The sequence below is a fragment of the Canis lupus genome, chromosome 24 (assembly GCF_003254725.2).
Source record: "Canis lupus dingo isolate Sandy chromosome 24, ASM325472v2, whole genome shotgun sequence".
NCBI classification, from domain to species: domain Eukaryota; kingdom Metazoa; phylum Chordata; class Mammalia; order Carnivora; family Canidae; genus Canis; species Canis lupus.
This window is the reverse complement of record NC_064266.1, coordinates 36549316-36568990: the sequence shown is the minus strand read 5'-3', so window position 1 is coordinate 36568990 and position 19675 is coordinate 36549316. Positions and strand designations below refer to the sequence as shown.

General features: G+C 51.0%; 1 protein-coding gene across 1 annotated transcript; it reads right to left on the bottom strand.

The window, feature by feature from the left end:
• Window positions 1-1210: 1210 nt before the first annotated feature.
• SNAI1 (snail family transcriptional repressor 1) lies at window positions 1211-7182 on the bottom strand. Its single transcript, XM_025470381.3, has 3 exons — window positions 7003-7182; window positions 5957-6484; window positions 1211-2221 (listed from the first exon to the last, which is right to left on the bottom strand). Exons 1-3 carry the CDS (start codon window positions 7082-7084, stop codon window positions 2037-2039), a joined length of 795 nt encoding a protein of 264 aa, XP_025326166.1. The 5' UTR covers window positions 7085-7182; the 3' UTR covers window positions 1211-2036.
• Window positions 7183-19675: the final 12493 nt, after the last annotated feature.

Genomic DNA, 19675 nt, shown 5'->3' with positions numbered 1-19675 from the left:
TGCGGAGGGGCGGGGGACTTTCCATGAGGCGACAGGCGACCCCCACCCCAGGAGTGTGTGAAGCCATGTATCCCCTCACCACTGGTGTCAGCACCTACTGTGGGGTGTCTGTACATGACAGCACAGGGACATGGGACACAGTAGGCCTTCAGCAAATGGGTGCCCAGCCCCCAGCCCCCGCAACCCCCTAACTTCCCTTCAGGGAGGCCAGCTACAATTTGGCGATTGTTAGAGAACTTTTTTTTTTTTTCTTTTGGGAGGAAAGCTGCAAGTCATTAAGGGCTGCTCCCGGCCTGCGGGTCACCATTTCCTGTTTAGAAGAAAGAATCATCTCTCCTTTGGAACATGAAGCTCCCCCCACCCCCGGCCTGACGCTGGGGCTCTGGAGCTCTGGGACGCCTGCAACCGCCTGCTCAGCTCCCCGCAGGAAACTGGCACCTCAGCACCTTTTGTGCTCAGAAAGGACACTCATTTTCTCCTGGCCCCAGGAGGGCCCCAGAGGTGAGGTCACCATGATAGCCAGCCAGGAGTGAATGATCCCAACCCAGGACGCGAGCTGACCGTCTTCCCGTCCTGTCCTCCAGCAGGAAGCTGAATGACCCCTACCCTTTGGCCTGGCTTCTCACCCTCTCGGCTCCAGCCAGCCAATTTCCGTGCATCAAAGGCCATTTGGTACCCAGCAGCCAGACAGAGGTGTGGGTCCGACAGGGAGGCCAGAGTGGGGCCCAGAGCCCTTGGAAACAGGAAGGACATCCTCTGTCCCCTACTTGCTCACTGCATTCCATGCCTCATCTGGGAGAAGCAGCCAATCCCTCCCCAAGTCCTGCGGTGCTGGGGCAAAGCTCAGCAGCCTGTCTCGTTGATGAGACCCAGGGCGCTGGCTTCTCACTCTGCAGGCCTGGTCAGCCTCAAAATGGACGGATGAGAGAATAAATCAGGGTCACAGTGTAAAGTATGAGGAACCTACACACACACCCCTACTGTTCACTGGCCCGCAGGTGTTTCCCAGCTTCCACGTCAGACAGGACACCCAGGCTCAGAGGAAAACCCACAAATAAGGTCCCCGACAAATTCAGAGGTCCAAAAGCCACATGTTTGAGAACAGGATTTAAGCCCATGTCAGGACTATCTGAGCTCCATGAATCCCTGCCCCCTCCTCCCTTCCTGAAGGCCCTTTAAAACACTCACCCCTCTATAAAACTAAGTAGACTTTTTTTAATACATAAATTAACCACTTTATTGAATATCAATAAACTGTACATATAACTATACAAAACGTTTCCTTAGTACAAAATGTTGCTTGCAATATAAATACCAGTGTACCTTTAAAAATGTAAACATCTTCCTCCCAGGCCCACCTGTCAGACCCCAAAAATAGTTCTGGGAGACACATTGGTTGGGCTGAAGCACCCCACTCGGGCCCCCAACAAGTGACAGCAATTACTCACAGTCCCTTTTGGGACTGTTGTTAAATTGCCCATGAGACAGGTGCCACCGTGACAAACAGGACGCTGACATAGCTGCCCGGGCCTGGGGGCATCCTGGGGTCTAGACACGTCCTTGTGTCAGTGGCCACCCACAGGCCCCTGGGCTGAACCTGGGGGTGGATTACTGCATAGTTAGTCACGCCTCCTGGACGGGTGGCCTGAGGGTTCCGGGTGGGGGAGGAACGGGTTCCCCTGAGTGAGGGGGGAAACTTCCTATCAGTCTGTCGGCTTTTATCCTGGAGCTCAAAGCAGCTGTATCCAAACACCTTTGGATACACAAACCCACACAGAGAGGCCGACTCCAGAACACTCAGCTGCAAGCCACCTCCCCTATCAGCCGTCCACAGAAAGGCCATACTCAGAGCCTACTTGGGCACCTAGGGCAGAGAGAACTGGAATGGTCCTCAAAGTCCTGTGGGGCCAACACAGCCAAATGGGGGCACTCAGAAGGGAATTCTGTGGCAATGAGAAGGATGGGATGCCTTCCTTCTGGAGCTGGGGAGGCTACAATGGGGCAAGGGCTTGGAGAGGCAGAAGGAGCCTTGAGGGTCAGCGGGGGCCCCCTGAGCAGCCTGATTCTTGGTGTTTGTGCAGCAGGGACATGCGGGAGAAGGTTCGGGAACAGGTCTTGCACTGATACTTCTTGACATCTGAGTGGGTCTGCAGGTGGGCCCGAAGGTTGGAGCGGTCGGCAAAGGCACGGCTGCAGTGGGAGCAGGAAAACGGCTTCTCACCTGGGGTAGGAAAACAGGACAGTTGAGCGCTGAAACCACTTGGGATAACAGCTGCCATTTATTTACCGAAATGCCTGTCCACCCACCCAGGCCTGCAGAGCCCAGATCATCCCAGCCCTGAAGGAATCCTGTCATCCAGAAAAAAACAGGCCATATCTAGTGTCCGAAGCCCTTCATAGGATTGGGAGCTCGGCCACTTCCCACCATGTGACCTGGAGCAAGTCATGTGGCTTCTCTGAGTGTCCATTTGCTCATCCGTAAAATGGAGCTGTTCACCCCCGCCCCCATAGGACTTGGTAACCCAGAGATGGTAAATAAAGCCTTCTCCAGGCAAAGCCAGCTGGGACAATGATGACAACTACATTTACTGAACACACACTTTGTGCCAGGGATGGTGAGGAGCATCATATACTTATTTTATCCTACCCTTGTCCTCAGCTTATAGAGATGGTGAAACTGAGGCACAGAGAAGCCAAGTGGCATACACAGGGTCACCTAGCAAGAACCAAGCAGCCTGACTCTAGAGCCTTGATTCCAACAACACAGAAGGCCTCTCAGTTAAGGGGGCTGTAGTGGGTGTCCCTCATGATCACTCTTGGATTTACTTCATCTGAGGACAAAGCTTGAGTCAGCCTTAAAGGAGGCTCCCTGCCACACCCCTCCTCCCAGCAGGTTAGGCCACTTCTCTGAGCTGCTTCTCCATCACAAGGCTGACCATGTTCTGACCAGTTTGGTAATTTCTGCCTTGTCTGTCCCCCAAACAGACCAAGTCCCACTAGAGCAGGGGCCTCCCCTGAATTCATTCCAAGGGCTCAGGGCCTGGGACCCCCAAGAGGCTACAGAAATACTTTAGGACTTATTTAAAAACCCCTTCCCACCTGTCACCCTCACACCACCTGCCTGGTCAAGGTGGTACTGAAAACGAATCATGCACATAGAGCTAGGTACACAGTAAGTGCTCAATAAGTCATTATACAACACGTAAGTCTTTTTTTTTTTTTTTAAAGCCTCAGAGGAACCTGACCCATCAATCACCACCAGATAATGCTATTCACCAACTTTTTATAATTCTTGCCCCAACTAAGACAATAGAGTTCACAGTCCAAAAACATCAACAATGTTGTATTTTTTTTTCCCTTTGGGGGTGCAGCATTTCCTAACTAAAAAGTCCAAATAATAACTCATTAAACGAGTAGTTATCAATCTTCCATTCCGTGCCAGGCAATAATGCTGAACACTCTTTACTAAAAAATTGAATTCTACTTTCCAGCTCCCAGCCTGATATGCCTTGAGGCCACAGGCCATTTGTTAAACCCGAGTGTCAGAATTCAAGAGCAGGGAATAAGCGAATGGCCTCAGCCTACTGGGTACCAGGGGCCCTGTACTGGGCACCGGGAGGGAGGAGTCCGGGAGTCAGAGGCCTGAGGCTGACTATGGATACACAAGGAAACAGGCCCACGGATATAGGGGATTTAGCAGGACTCGGGAAGGGATGTCTGAGTGAATTGGCTCTGACACTGAGCACCCTCTGCATACTAGGCCTGAAGGACTTAACTGCACTACAAGGCCCAAGTGAAGTTCTTCCTCCTTCACACCCTCCCTTGTGAAGGAAGGGCTTACTGTATGCAGATATGGATAAGGGCAAGGAGTCCTGTTTTCCCCAAGGTGCAGAAAGCCACTTCCCTCTCACCTGCCTGGCAGAGGTTAAGGAGCCCTGGCTCCAGCCCTCAGAGGTGAGATTTTGGGAAAGTGATTTCCTTCTGTGCCTCAGTTTTCTGATCTGTAAGGTGGCAGTTACAACAGTACCTCCCCTCCTAGGGCTGTCGATTCACTGCATTAACCCAGGTGATGGAAGACCTGGGCAATGCCCTGCCCCTCCCATCCAGCAAGTGCTTGGTGAACATTACCTTTATGTCATGTATGATTAGACATGAACGTGAACAAAGGAGGAAGGAGGCCTTATAGGATGCGATGGGGTGGAGGTCTGTGTGTTTAAGCAGCAGGCACAAACCTGCACCCCTTGCAGATCCCCCACCCCCGCAGACGTCTTTATGGTGATCCTGGCGAGTGTGAAATCGGCACCAGGCCGGCGGGGACAAAGGCCGCCGAGGGGGGCACTGTACATGCGATACTCCCCGGATTAAAGGGGCCTGACACGCTGTGGGCCAGCAGCTGCGGCCCGGAACAGGTGCTGGGCACCACTGGCCCATGCACCTGCTCCACACCCCCAGCCCCCACCCACTGGGCCCACCATTAAGGCACACAATGGGAGTCAATGAAGATGGTGATGGTGCATTTCAACAGGCTTTTTGTGTCCCAGCCGTGCCTTTACATGAAAATAATGTGTGTGGGGAGGGGAAGCTGGGGGGCTCAGGGGAGGACCCCAAGGGTTGACTCCTCCTAAGAGAGCCCTCTTCAGCTGGGCAACCACCCTGGACAGAGGCCAGGCAGTTGGACCTTTACGTCAGGTCCCTTTGAAATCAGGGCTATGTGTGCACAAAGTAAGAGAAACAGGGAGCCATAGTCTGCAAGGTGGGGAGGATGCCAGGGACACTCTGGAGGAGTAATGACAACATCAATAATGCCTGCAAAATGAAACACTAGGCCTAACAAACTGCCCCACTGACCCTCACAGCTCAGAGGTCAGCCACTGGGCCAGGAAATGCCAGAACTAAGGTCTCCAACCCAGTCAGCTTGACCCCAAAGCTGATAGCTATGACCCTTGAACCTTCTCCCAAAGTCACTCCCCAAAGAGCAGCCCCAAATATGGGAGCCTCCACCTTTCAAGTTCTGAAAACACAGTGGCTACTGTGTTTACCTCTTTCACATTTCCAGAAAGTCAGAGGATAGAAAAGCCTTCTTTTCACAATTTTCTACACATTTAGTGTTGTTTTTGAAACATCAAGACATAACTGTTTTCCTAGGTCTGTGTAGTAAGACTGAGTTTTATCTACTACATGGCAGGGATGGGGAGAGCAGATCTGAGAAGCATGATAACAAATTATCATGAAGTGATTAAGGACCCACTGAATCTTGATGGCCACCCTATAAAACGCTATCAGAATCCACCCCATATGATTATGCCAGCATAATCCCGAGGCTCAGAGACATGACATTGCTTGCCCAAGGTCAAGCAGTATGGAAGCAGAGCAAATATCAAAACCATTTCTGTGTACTTATCATGTACCAAGCAGTGGCCCACGTGCTTTCCGCACGCTTTCTTTCATTTAACTGGCACAGAAACCCCACAAAATGTCCTTATGCTCATTTTACAGATGTGGAAACTGAGGCTCAGAGAGGTGAAACACTGGCTCAAGGTGTGAAGTTCTGGAAGCAGGATTTAGAGCCAGGTGGGGGGTCTGACGACATCCTGCCTGGCTGGGGTGGGGATGGGCCAGGGGAAGGTGGAGAGAGGGGGGGGCCCCTTCACACCTGGCCCCGGCAGCAAGGTGTTGGTTGCACCTCTCCCATATCCGACTCCAATCCATTTGGTGGAGAGATGGAGACTTCGGAGACTTAAAAAGTTACCTACTTCACCCATCTGCTTAGCTGATGAATGAATGAATGTTTCTGCCAAACATTTCAGAGAGCCAGAAGTCAGAGGAGACTCTGGCCTCAGTTTCTACTCTCCGAAAATCACAGCAAGCCCGGTCTCCACCCCACCCCCGACCCAGGGATGGCAGAGAAGGCAGGGGGGGCAGCGGTGAGAAGAGCGGGGCCTGCAGGGACACTCACCGGTGTGGGTCCGGACGTGGCCCTGCAGCAGCCAGGGCCTGGAGAAGGCCTTCCCGCAGGTGCCACAGACGCAGGGCAGCGTGTGGCTTCGGATGTGCATCTTGAGGGCACCCAGGCTGAGGTATTCCTTGTTGCAGTATTTGCAGTTGAAGGCCTTGCGAGTCTGGGAGTCCTTGGCCACGGAGAGCCCGGCCAGCTGCGTGGGCAACTGGCCCAAGCCTGGGAAGGCAACATAGCCCTCGGCCTCCAGGGAAGAGGCTGAGGTGGAAGAGAAGGACGAGGGAGCCGGTGAGGGGGGACTGGGGGGCTGGGAGCCTTTCCCACTGTCCTCGTCCGACAGGGAGGTCAGCTCCACGGCCTTGGGGACCTCCTGGGGCAGAAGGGCGGCCCAGCTCATCGGCTGGGCTTGGGGTGCCAGGAGAGAGTCCCAGATGAGCGTGGGCAGAGAGGCCGTGGGGTTGAGGACCTCGGGAGGCGGGATGGCCGCCAGCAGGTGGGCCTGGTCGTAGGGCTGCTGGAAGGTAAACTCTGAGGGGAGACGGAGAAAAGGGCAGGGTCAGGCATGCGGTCGAGCAGTCAGTCAACAAACAGTAGCCTGCTGCGGGCGGGGGCCGCGGGCCGGCACTCAGTACTTACTGGAGGAATGAAAGGATTACGGCCGGCCGGGGCGGCCCGTCCTGCCCGGGCCCCTCCTCACGGGGCCGCCCCGGCCTCCAGATCTTCGCGACGGGCGCCGCCGTCCAGCCCCGACTCGGGGGCGCTCCCCCCGCCGCCCCCGCCGCCCCCGCCGGCGCCTCCCCGCCCCCAGAGGAGCCTCCCGGCTTCCCCGCCGTCGGGGCTCGGCCGCCGCGCAGCCTCCTCTCGCCAGACCCCCGCCCTCGGAAAGCCCTCCCCCAGCCGCCCGCATCCACCTGCCCCGAGCTCCTCACGCCCTCCCGCCCCCCCGGGCCCCGAGCTGCGGCCTGGTTTGGGCCCCGCGCCCCGCGCCCCCACGCGGCCTTCGCGGGTCTCCCGAAGCCCCCCGGGCCTCTCCCCCTTCCACGCACCTGGAGCAGAGTCGTGCAGCTCGCTGTAGTTGGGCCTCCGGCGGGAGCAGGCGGACTTTCTGACAAGAAAAGAGCGCGGCATGGTGGCCGACACAGCCGGGGTCGCCGGGTCGCGCAGGGGTCGCGGGACTCTACCCGTGAGGCCGTGCCGCTGCGCTGTGAGTGGAGACGCGCCGCCAACTCCTTTAAGTACTCCAGCCCCCGGATGGGCGGGGCCGGGCGGGGCCACGCCCCTTGTCACCTCCCGCCAATCGAGGCGCGCCTTCGCCGGAGGCCACGCCCCGAGCAGGTGCGCCGGGGGCTGGCGGGGCCAGCGCCGCGTGGCGCTGGGGGCCGGGCCCGGGCGGCTCGGAGGCCCCGCGGCGGGCGCGGCGCGGATCTCCCCGCAGCGAGCGGACCGCCGGGGGCGCGCGCTCGGCGCCAGGAGCCCCCAAGCGAGGCCGGACCCCCTCCGGGACCCCGCGCGCCCGCCAGCTCAGCGCGGCACGGTCGTCCGCCTCTGGCGCCCCCTTGTGCCGCGCGAGCCGCGGGTCTGGGCACCTGATGTTCCGAAACCGCCCCCGCCTCGGGCTCGGGGAGGGGGGCGGAAATTTCCTCGGTCAGGCTGGCGCCTCGCGAAGAGCGTAGGATTGACGAGGGACGATACACATTTCGGGGGAGGATGCGAGGAAATGAACACCTTCACGTGGCTCCCGGCAGTGTGAAATGCCACAGCCTTTTTGCAAAGCAATCTGGCATCATCTAGCAGAAGGCATCCGTTCCTCCACTTCGCAAATGTTTACCGAGCACCCGCTACGTGCCAGTCACACTATTCCCGGAGCTGGGGACACAGTTCTGGACAAAATGCTCGGGGTCTCTACCGAAGGGCACCTCCCTTCGGTGGGGAAGAGAGAGAGAGACGAAGTGAACATTGTTAAGCAAAGGGAAGTGTGCTTTGATGGGGGGGAGGCCACAGGGCGCTGTGTCAAGAAGCGGGTCACCTGACAGGGGTCCGGGGCAACTTCCCAGAGGAAGTGAAGAAATACCGAGGGGAAAGGCCCGAGGTTAGAATCAGTAACTACTTCAGAGTCACTGAGAGCAGCTCCCAGGGATGGGGGTGGGGTGGGCAAGCGGGAGAGGTCAGATCTGCTGGGCCTGCAGGGCCTAGAGGAGTTTGAACTTTGCCCCAGGGACAGTGGGAGCCAAGACAAGATTTTCAGCTGAGAATGGACCTGTTTAGAGCTTGCTTGAGAAAGATCACTCCGGCAGGTGGGAGAAAGAAGTAGGGAAGGGAGGGGCCGAGGTGGGTCTTCTCACCTGCCTGGGGGTCATCCATCCTGTGTCTAAAGGACCTAAGGCTGGAGCCTCGCCCTCAGCTCTGCTGTGAGCCCACCAACTCCAGACAAGGCCATGCCGGGCCTGGGGTGAGGGGTGGGGGCACAGAAATAAATCCACAGGTCCCACCCAACTGGTTTCCATCTGTGAAGCAAGGACTATGAAAACCTGTAAGTCCCCCTACTCACCACCTAGAATGAGGGCAAGGACAGCTGTCTGTTTGCATGGCTAACTTGTATTCTAGTTGGTGAGTCGAAGGTAGGGTGGGGGAGACAGGCCATACAGAACACCCTCCCCTCCTATGTCAATTTAGTTCCCAAATATCCTAATTCTCCTCACGAAACCAGAGGGAGGAGTAAGACCATTTCCCCCTGCTCAAACCCTCCCATGTTCCTGTCTCACCCAGAGTAAAAGAAAGTCCTCGCCACAGCCCTCCGCCCAGCTGATCTGACCTATGCTACCCTGTCTTGAGCCACTCTTCCCACTCCCCAGGTACAGTGATACCCCTTCCACACTTCTTTGGAGTCCTCCACATCCCAGCCCTTTCCCACCACAGGACCTTGGCACCTGCCAGCCACCCCTCCACCTACCTCTTCCCTAGATCTTCACCTGGCAGGCTCCTTCTCTGTCTGTTTCATCATTTTCACCAAATGCCTCATTAGTAATGAGAGATATGCAAATTAAAACCACAGCAAGATACCATTTCACACCCATCAGAAGAACAAAAAGTTAAAATTTGGTCAATATCAAGTGTTGATGAGGGTGTGAGGGCAGCAGGACTTTTGTCCCATGCTGAGGAGAGTGTCAATGGGCATGACCACTTTGAAAAGGTTTGACATCAGCTAGTAACAGGTGACTCTCCTCCCACCATTTTACTCCTAGGCCAATCTGCTCCCAGGGATTCTCAGCCCAGGCCACAGATTAGATTCCGCTAGGGAACACCCAAGGCTGGGCCCCACCTCCACAGACATCCTGATTTAATTAGCCTGGGTGGGGGTAGGGGTGGGGGTAGGGGTGGGGGTGGCCTCCCTTATTAGCATTTTTTAAAAACTCTCCAGGTGATTCTAGTGAGCAACGCTTAGAACTGCTGCCCAGCCCTAAACTCAGAAGAAACGAGAATATTCACTGAACTCTTGTTCCAATAGCAAAAATCTGGAAGCGACCCAAATGTTTAACGATATCATGGATTAACAACCCCACGATACAAGCCCATAACGGAAGAGACGCCGATGGGTAGAGCCCAGGGGCCGCCAGTGCTGACACCATTGCCTGGGCGTCTGGCTTTCCACGTCCTTGGCTGGCCAGGTACCTGCGCCCGGGAGGGGGTCTAGGGCGGCGGAGGTCCCTTTCTCAGATCCGGGCTGTCCCCTCCTTTCAAGACTGAACTGCCCCGCCCCGCTCCCCTCGTCCTGGAAGCGGCGGAGACGGCGAGGTGGGAGGGGGCTTCGAACAAGGCCCCGGGGCCACAGACCAGCTTTCCGGGGTGCTGCCCCCAGGCTGCCAAGCAGGGAAGGGCGAGGCGACCCTTGAGATGCTGTGGTGTCACGTCTTCCCGGAAGTGGGCGGCCTCTGCGGCGGAGCCCAGCGGACCCCGCCGGGACCGGCGCTCACCCCACGCCCCACGCCCCACGCCCCACGCCCCACGCCCCAGGGCGCGGTCCTCCGGCGCCCTCTGCTGGCCCGGGTGCTCCCTGAGCCCGCTTCTGGGCCACCCCTCCTCGGGGCCGGGCACGCAGGCCACTAAGGGGGGTGAAATCTGGTACACCTGCCTTGGAGAACAGCTTGGGACCACCTCATGTGATGAGGAAAGGCCTCGGAGGGGGAAGATAAATTTGAACACAGGCTCGCATTTTCCACACGTGTCCATCCCCCACCAAAAGCAAAAACAATAGGGGCGCCTGGGTGGCTCAGTGGGTTAAGGGTCTGCCTTGGGCTCAGGTCATGATCCCAGGGCGGGGTTCTGGGATGGAGGCTGGCAAAGGGCTCCTCGCTCAGCAGGTAGTCTGCTTCTCCCTCTACACATGCCCACACCCCTCGTCCCCACCCCCCCACCCCCGTGCTCGCTCTCTCGAGCACTTTCTCTCTCAAATAAAATCTTAAAAAAAATTAAACAATAACTAAAAACGTGACTGACAACCAAAGCAGAAAGTCCCCTTCATCCCATAGAGCCTCCCCAAAGGCAACCATTTCTACCAGTGTCTTGCAGGGCCTTCCAGAGATGACCTTTATAGAAACAAGGATATATATATATATATACCTTCTTTATGTACCATAAATGGGAGCCCACATGCTAGCCTACACTTTGCTTCTTCCTCCCAAGTAACAATATTCAGTGTCTTGAAAATTGTTCCAGGGGATCCCTGGGTGGCTCAGCGGTTTAGCGCCTGCCTTTGGCCCAGGGCGCGATCCTAGAGTCCCGGGATCGAGTCCCACGTTGGGCTCCCGGCATGGAGCCTGCTTCTGCTTCCTCCTGTGTCTCTGCCTCTCTCTCTCTCTAGGTCTATCATAAATAGATAAATAAACAAATAAATAAATATTAAAAAGAAAAGAAAATTGTTCCATTATACCAGCTTCCTTAATCTTTTGCAGGACTCTTCCATTGTATGGAGTATACCACCATCACACAATTTATCTAACAAGAGGACTGGTGCTGAGCCTTTCAGTTAGATTACAATTTTTTGCTACTATAAACAAAGTGGCAATTTCAATGACTATCTTGCACACGCATCTTTGCACTCTGGGTCAAAAGTATGTTATATAAAGTGTTGATACATTTGTCCAAATGTCCTCCAAAAAAGGTTAAACTAAATTATACTTCCAGCAGCAGTGAGGTGAGGGCCCCTTTTTAAAACCTGGCCCAGGCAGGGTATTGTCTGACTTTTTTATCTTTGCCCATCTGATAAGGGAAAGTGAGACCTCCTAGTTACAACGTGCATTTCACATGATTGGGGTGGAGCATTTTTTACATGCTCCAAACCCCCTTCTGTTTCTCCATGTCCCAAAGAATCCCTTCAAGTCCTTTGGTCACAGAGTTGATGAATTTCTTAACTGCTAAGCGCACTTTGTTTATTAGGCCAACTGGCCCCTGCTGACTAGATCATTCATCCGTGAGCAAATCAAAGAGTTAATCTTGACCAGGAAGAAGACATTGTCTACAGAGAGTTCAAGGAATGAGTCAAGGCTCAATCTCCACCCTTATCCTTCCTTGATTTAAAAAACAAAACTTATTGAGTGTCTTGCACTTGTAATGATTCAGCCTTGGGCCTGACTCCATAGGCCCTCTGAAGGAGTGAAAATCACCATCCCAGGATATAAATGGCTTTCAAGGGAGTTTTGGGGTCCAAGTCTATTGTGTGTGGCCCAGAGTTAGGGACTCCAAGAAAAGATGTACAAACCCTTTTCATTCCAATTTGCTGAGCACCTGCTGTGTGCCTGGTTCTGTGTAGGAGCCTCACTCATATGGATATCTCCTGAGCATCCTAAGGTGGTATTTGATGCTCCTCCACTCAGGCCAAGGCCCCCCTGGAGACCAGTTAATATATGACAGTGCAGTCATATTACACATCTTTCAAAAAGGACAAAGCACTACCCATAATGGATGCAAGGTGCAGGTGCAGAACAGCATGCACTGTGATACCATTTGCATATAAACAGGGAGAAATATATAGATATTTCTTAGAGACACAGCACCTCTGGAGGGAGACACTGGTAATGGTGGTTGTCTCTGAGGAGGGGATCTGGGAGGCTGCCAGGCAGGGATAGGAGGGAGAGGCTTTACTACATGCCCCATCCCTTGTCTGAATTTTTTTTTTATCATGTGCAAGTATTAGCCTAATTTTAATAGGGTAGCAAAAGAGAAGACTTACTAAATACATAACAGTCCAATCAATGGAATATTTTACAGCTGTTAAAATGTCAAAGCCTATCTGCGTACATAAATCCTCCACGGCTCCCATCTTTCTAGTAGAGATCTCCCTATTAGATCTCCCCCATCCACTACACCAGGAGGTTCTGCAGGGTCTGGCCCTTGTGGCCCCTGTGAGCAAAGGAGGCACCAGCCACAATAGACCTACGGGCATGCTCCAGTTTCAGCGACTTTGCATGTGATGCTCCCTTTTCCCTGGAATGTTCTCCCCCAAGATGGCCTCCAGGCTCACCCTCTCATCTCAAGGCAAGCCTTCTCTGGCACCATTTCATTCCCCACCCATTTTCCCTCCAGTCTCAGACTCCTTATCCCACTCCGTTGGACTTTTCTCCCCTGCACTGACCACTATCTGACATAGTGTATGTTTTACTTATTTTGCTGATTGCCCTTTAGACCAGAGGTTGGCAAATACAGCCTGTGGGCCAAATCCAAACTGAGGTTTGTCTTGGTATGGCCCTTGCACTAAGAATGGCTTTTACAGATGGAACATTTGCAATCGATTTGAGGATGGGGAACACTAACTTGGAATCTCAAAGTGAAATGTAAATCTTCAAAAGTGAATTCCACTCTTCTCAAGAATTCTTAGACCTGTATTACCAAAAAATCTTATTTAAATATTACATTTTTCAAAAGATTTTGAGAGAGTGAGCTTGCACAAGCGAGTGGGGGAGGAACAGAGGAAGAAGCAGACTCCCTGACTAGCGGAGCCGGACCTAGGGCTTGATCCCATGACTCTGAGATCATGACCCAAGCGGAAAGCAGATGCTTAACCCACTGAGCCACCCAGGAGCCCCTAAATATTACATTAAAAAAAATGTATTTAGGTAATCGCTACCCCTAACATGGGGGTCAACCTCACAACCCTGAGATCAAGAGTTGCATGCTCTACCAATTGAGCCAGCCAGGCACCCCTAAATATTATTTTGTCAATAAAAAAATTTGCAGAAATGTTTCTCTTGTTATATAGAGAACACCCCCTCACTGTTGAGGCCTCCAAAACCTAAATATTCACTCTCTACTCTAGATGGCTCCACCCAGGCAGAAGGAACTGGCTCACTCACTACTGTGATCTAGGCACCCCAACAGGGCCTGCTTTACAGTAGATGCCTAATAAATATCAGCTGAATGGATACATGAAAAAGTAAGACTTTTAAGTGAAAAAAATTCAAGGGAACAGCATATCCAATACGTTGCCTTTTGTGCAAAAGTAAATAATATCCACCTCATGGGCCCAGACTATCTGTGAAAGGTGACCCAAGAATCTGGTTGTGTCTGAGGAGGGAAATGGACAAGGGTAGGAATGAGGCTTCTTTTGTCTCCTAACCTTTTCTGAAGAGTATGAATATTTTATTTCAGATACATGCATCACAATTTCAAATAAACTTTTATTTCAAATACATGGCGTCACAATTTCAAATAAACTTTTATTTCAGATACATGTGTCACAATTTCAAATAAACTACTTTTTCATGAAAAAAAAAAAAAAAACAGGGATCCCTGGGTGGCGCAGCGGTTTGGCGCCTGCTTTTGGCCCAGGGCGCGATCCTGGAGACCCGGGATCGAATCCCACGTCGGGCTCCCGGTGCATGGAGCCTGCTTCTCCCTCTGCCTGAGTCTCTGCCTCTCTCTCTCTCTCTCTGTGACTATCATAAATAAATAAAAATTTAAAAAAAGAAAAGAAAAAACAACCACTGACTGCCGCTGAGATGTGGTTTCTTCATCTATTCAGTGGGAGTAATAAGAAGGGGGAGTTCTGGAACAGTCCTGGGGAACCAGGAGGAGGTGATCACACAGTTGTCTAAGACCTCAAGGGTGGTAGGTGTGTGTAGGCTGAGTGATGCCCTGGAGCCAGGCCTCTCCACACCTGCAGCACTGGTGCAGGATCTCTCCTAGGTGCGGAGTGCACCCTTCCCTGCTAATCTCCCCATGCATTCACCACCAGGGGCTCACATACACACACTAGCTCTCAAACTACTATCTCTCTAACCATCTCTAACGTTAATTTGGCCTTGGAAGCCTCACCCCTTGGACTGGACTGCTATCACCCTGTTATCTCCATCTTCCTGGAAGAAGGCTGACCCTGTCTCCAGGAAAAATCCCAGGAGCCTCCTCTCTCCCCCACCCACACCCACCTTTCACACCGGTAGACCCCTGTGCCTATCTCCCTTGTGTGGGAGATATTGTCAAGCAGGGGAAAGTGAGTACAAATGATTTGCTCAGGTCAGAGTCAGCTCTTAGTTTCAGACTCAAAACAAAACCCAAACCTTGCTCGTGGCCTCCAAGCTGCTATAACACTTCCACTCTCCCCCTTGTTCATCCAGCCTTGCTGGCGTTTTTTCTGCTCCTCTTCACACAGGTTCTTTCCCATAGCAGGACTTTTGCCCTTACTGCTCCTCTGCCCAGGACACCCTCCCTAGTTCTTCCTAGAGCTGGCCTCAGTTCCAATATCACCTCAGAGACCCTAGTGTCATCTTGCTTTCCCATCTGTCACACTGGCCCATCTGACTCCCACAGCAAGCCCTCAGTAGTAGGCAAGATTATTAGCTCTTTTTTATAGATAAGGAAACTGAGGCTCAGAGGCAAGATACACCCAAATCACAGTGAGTGAGCCGCAGAGGGTCCCTGATCTAGGGGACTAAGATATTGCCATAACCCAACAGGACACAAACAAGATCTCTGTGCCCATGGAGCTCACAGGTGAGGAAGACAGTAACAGACAACTCACCAGCCCCAAGGGACTCAGGGTGAGTCAGAAGAGTGAGATCCAAACCGATCCAGGTTGATGTCACAAGGAAGGGCAGGTGAGAGGGGAAGGAAAATGAAAGGACATTCAGGTAGCAGTGACCAACAGCCACCATGGGCAGGCAATGACTATTCCAGGATGTGGAAACAGTACAGAAGGCAGAGCCCCAGGACCCTGCCAGGACTTCGTATTTTTATTTTTAAAGATTTTATTTGTTTATTCATGTGAGGCACAGAGAGAGACAGAGACATAGTGAGAGGGAGAAGTAGGCTCCCTGCCAAGAGCCCAAGGCAAAACTCCATCCCAGGACGCTGGGATCACAACCTGAGCCAAAGGCAGATGCTCAACCACTGAGCCACCCAGGTGCCCCCCTGCCAGTACTTTTTAAAACCAAAAATGTTTAAGTGGAGTTTAGGAAACTGTAATGTTTTTTAATATATGTCCTTATTATATTAACACTTTTAAGATACATACACAAATTACTGCAGAGCACAAAGCTGGGGCCCAGCCTAGCTCTATCACCCATGGTTGTGAGACCCTAGAAAAGTCCCTTCCCCTCAGCTACAACTGCAACCCAGGTCAGGAGCTAAAACCTCCAGAGCCACCTCAGAAGCCCTCCATGCACAAGTGTACACACACGCACACCCTCTATCCTAACCTCACCTTGCTATTCTCACTGCTCTTGGGGACAGCGTTTCCAGATAAAATACAGAAGCCCAATTAAATTAGAATTTCAGATAAACAACAAACACACTTTTAAAATAAGACTGTATGGGATAGACTTACTCTTTATCTGAAAATCACAATAAATTGGGCTTTCTGTATCTTCATTTGCTAAAATCTGGCAGCCCTACTTGGAGACTGACTGTCAATGAGCACAGCACAATCTATAACCAGCCCCGTTGATGGTTGCTTCTCAAGAACAATGGTCCCATGAAAATCCCTGCATCAAGGACTCTGACCTTACCTACAAATGTATCTGTAGGGTGTGTTCCAAAAAGTGACTCAGTCACTTCTCTGTTGGGATTCCTGCGGCCAGGCTGCTGAGACCTCTATGCCTCACATAGGCTCCCTTTGTCTCCTCAGGCTCACTTGTTTCTCCCCTGACTCTGCCTGTCTCTAACTCCCTACTTCTGCCTCTCTCAACTCTATTTGATCCAGTAGCTCTGCATTATAAAATACTCAGGCAAAAATGCATTTGCAAGGATTCTCACTGTGGTATAGTCTGGAACAGACAAGTTGGAAACAATCTAAATACCCACTGATAAAGAAAATATGGTCCACCCTCACCAGGAGCATCACACACAGCCATTAAAATAACACCACACCGATATGGGAAGATGTGGGTGGATACATCTTGGTTGGAGTGAAAATGCACGTTACAGACAGCAAGTAGAGCATTCGCCCATTTTAAGCTTCAACCAAAAATACGGTGACCCAAGGACATGTAAGTATTCTACTACTGATGGGATGGGTTGTCTGGGGTGGAGTGAATGGTCTCGACTTTCTTCTTTATATTTTTCTGCCCTACATGTCTTCTGCTTTTTTTTTTTTTTTAAATAATAAGCATTGTAATTTTTAACACTGCATATTTGCTTTATAATTTTCAACACTGCGCCTATTTCCTGTCCTATCTACATACTTATACACAGGCATCACTTTTTTTCTGAGCCATTTCAGAATAGAGACATCATGTCCTTTACTTTTAAACTCCTCTATGCATATATTTTAAGAACAAGGATATTCCCCTTCTGTAATATAATTGTCAAAACTGGGAAATCTAACATTGATAAAATACTGTTCCTTACACACAGTCCATTTTCCAATGTCAGCAATTGGCCCAGTAACATCCTTTATGGTAACCCCCACCTATCAAGGAACCAATCAGAATCACACAGCATGGCAGCCAGCTGTCATACCTCTGTAGGTTCTTTTAATCTGACCTTGACAGTCAGGAAGAGTTCTGGCTGTTTTGTAGAATGTCCCTCAATTTGGATTACTTGCCTGATGATTCCTTATGACTAGATTCAAATTATAAATTTTTCATCTGGGAACCTCAGAAGTGGAGCTGTGTCCTCAGTGAATCCCATCAAGTCATCCATGTTTTGTCCCATTATCAATGATACCATCTTTAATCACTTGGTGAAGATGTCTGCTAGGTTTCTTCACTACAAAGTCAGTAATGTTCCCTCTGAAGATAATTTGTGACCAAATAGTTGAGATGATTTTTAGAATCAGACAAGATATAACTGCAGTCTTGCAACCGTAAGAACTAAGCTTATCCGCCTGACTCTAACATCACCTGAGCTGCGGGCCCCACCAAGAAGTTTGTTGTAACACTAGCCTGCCTTTACATTATATAAGGATTTCCTAAACTAGCCTAAGGATGCATTTTACCTGAGGTTCTTTCTAAAAGATACAGACTCCCAGGCCCCACCCACACCTACCAATCAGAATCTCCAAGGGAAGGGCCTGAGAATCTATTTTATAGCAAGTGACTCCCACGTAATTCACGTCTTCAGGCCAAGTTTGGGAAACACCCCATTAAATAATAGCATTTAGTCATCAAACATTTGCAGCTGCTAGCTGCTTAGGAAGGGCCAGGCACTGGGTGGTCTCAGAAATGGATGAGAGAAATAGTAGTGACACTGGTAGCTCATTTATTAAGTATTAAGCACTTACTTTGTTCCAGGCTCTGTATTAATGCTTTACGTGATTAAAGTAGGTTCCCATAACTATGAGGAAGACACTTTCTCACCCCATTTTACTGATGATAAGGAAACCAAAGCAGAGATAAGAATAACCTGTCCAAGGTCACGGAGCTAGCAGTGTGGGTGCTGGGAATAGGGGGCTGTGCAGGGTGCCTGAGACCATGCATCCAATCACACTTTCATGCTACAACACCAAGTCATTGGGTCTCTGCCTGAGCAAATTACTCATCCCCTGGGGCCTCCACTCCCTCATCTGTGTAATGGGAATGCTATTATGTCTCTCCTGAAGGGCTGGTTAGGAGGATTCAATGAAATGAACTTCCAGAGTAACCAGAGTGCCTGGCTTTGATCACCTTTCAAGAATTAGAGGATTAAATCAAAATTATTTGAGGGTAGGCACTGTGTTAGGAAAAGGGATGAGAAGGATTATCATTGTTATTCCTTTTTTTTTTTAAGATTTTATTTATTTATTTATGAGAGACACAAAGAGCGAGAGAGGCGGAGACACAGGCAGAAGAAGCAGGCTCCACGCAAGGAGCCCGATGTGGGACTCGATCCCAGGACCCCTCGATCACGCCCTGAGCCAAAGGCAGACGCTCAACCACTAAGCCACCCAGGCGTCCCTATCATTGTTATTCCTCACTGAGCCCCATATGGGACGCTCAACACACACTGGGAAAGGTCAGGTGATAACAAGATGAATATAGGCAAGAAAGCATCCAGGGAACACATTGAGGGCGTGGACAGATCAGGTTTCCACCAGGCAGCAGCTATTTTATCTTGTCTGCATGCCTGAGTCTTGCCCCCTCTGCCCAGCAAGCCCTGCTCCTGTGCTGCCACTTTGGAGACCAGCCTCCCCACGGAGAGTGAGGCCATTCTAGACTCTAAGAGACATTGCTCCCTGCAGGCTCTCCCTACCACTGCACAGGCACCTGATTCCAGGCAACAGAAATACCATTTTAAGAGAGCCCCTCCTTTTAGTGCCATTTCAATGCTAGTTCCATTTCATTCCACCATTGAAGGTGCTTGGGGCTAAGTACAGAGGACAGAAGTGCACAAGACAGGCATACTCCTTGCCCTCAAGAGCTTAGCTTCTTGATATTAAGAGAATGAGTAATTGCACAGATAATAATTTAACGAGGTGTGAGTTGCCTAGCACATAGCAGATGTTCAGAACATTTATTCTAATACATATTGATAGGGTTTAAAGACATAACCAATAAAAACACACAATACCCAGTTAAATGTGAATCCCGAACAAACAATTTTTCAGCATGAATATTCCTGGCATTCATTTCCTGACTTGAGTGAATTATACTTATGTGAAATATTTGATACATATTTATATTAAAAAGTTATTTGTTGTTTGCTTAAAATTAACACATAAATGGGAGTCCTGGAATTTACCCAAATATTGAGCAATGGCATCACAAAGGTAAATAAGACAAGAATCCTGACCTTCAAGGAACTTAGGGTACAGAGGGGTATTTACACAAGAGTTTAATAAATATCCTGATTAGGACCAGAAGTTTCTACAGGAACTTCAGACATGGAATTCTGATCTAGACATCCAAACTGCAATTGGGAGGCAAAGACCATGGGGGAAGTGGCAGGGTGGGGGGGAGGCGGCAGCACCGAATCCTCCAGAGGAAAGATGGGAGATGCAACACACTCGAGGTGCAGGAACACAATGAGTGTGTCAAGAGTTTGAAGCTGGAGAGGCAAGCAGGGAGCAGAGCATAGGGCCATGTCCAGTTGTTGGGACTTTATCCAAGGGTAACTAGAGCCTTTGAAGGGTTTTAAAGGATATGATTCTTCTGGCTATTTGGTGGAAGATGCACTGAATGTTGGCTAGAGAACACTAGACAGGCCAGAAGGAAAGTTGTGGCAGTAATTCAGGTGAGATTCATGGTGGTTTTTGAGATGCTGATGGCAATGGAATAGTGAGAAAACACAAATGCATTATATGGGAGCTAAAAT

Excerpts from the sequence above, each read along its gene's own strand:
- SNAI1 (XM_025470381.3), bottom strand. The coding sequence starts at position 7,084 with ATGCCGCGCTCTTTTCTTGTCAGAAAGTCCGCCTGCTCCCGCCGGAGG. Across the intron at positions 6,485-7,002 it reads GCTGCACGACTCTGCTCCAG|AGTTTACCTTCCAGCAGCCC; the intron begins GTGCGTGGAAGG and ends GTCTCCCCTCAG. Across the intron at positions 2,222-5,956 it reads CCACGTCCGGACCCACACCG|GTGAGAAGCCGTTTTCCTGC; the intron begins GTGAGTGTCCCT and ends TTCCTACCCCAG.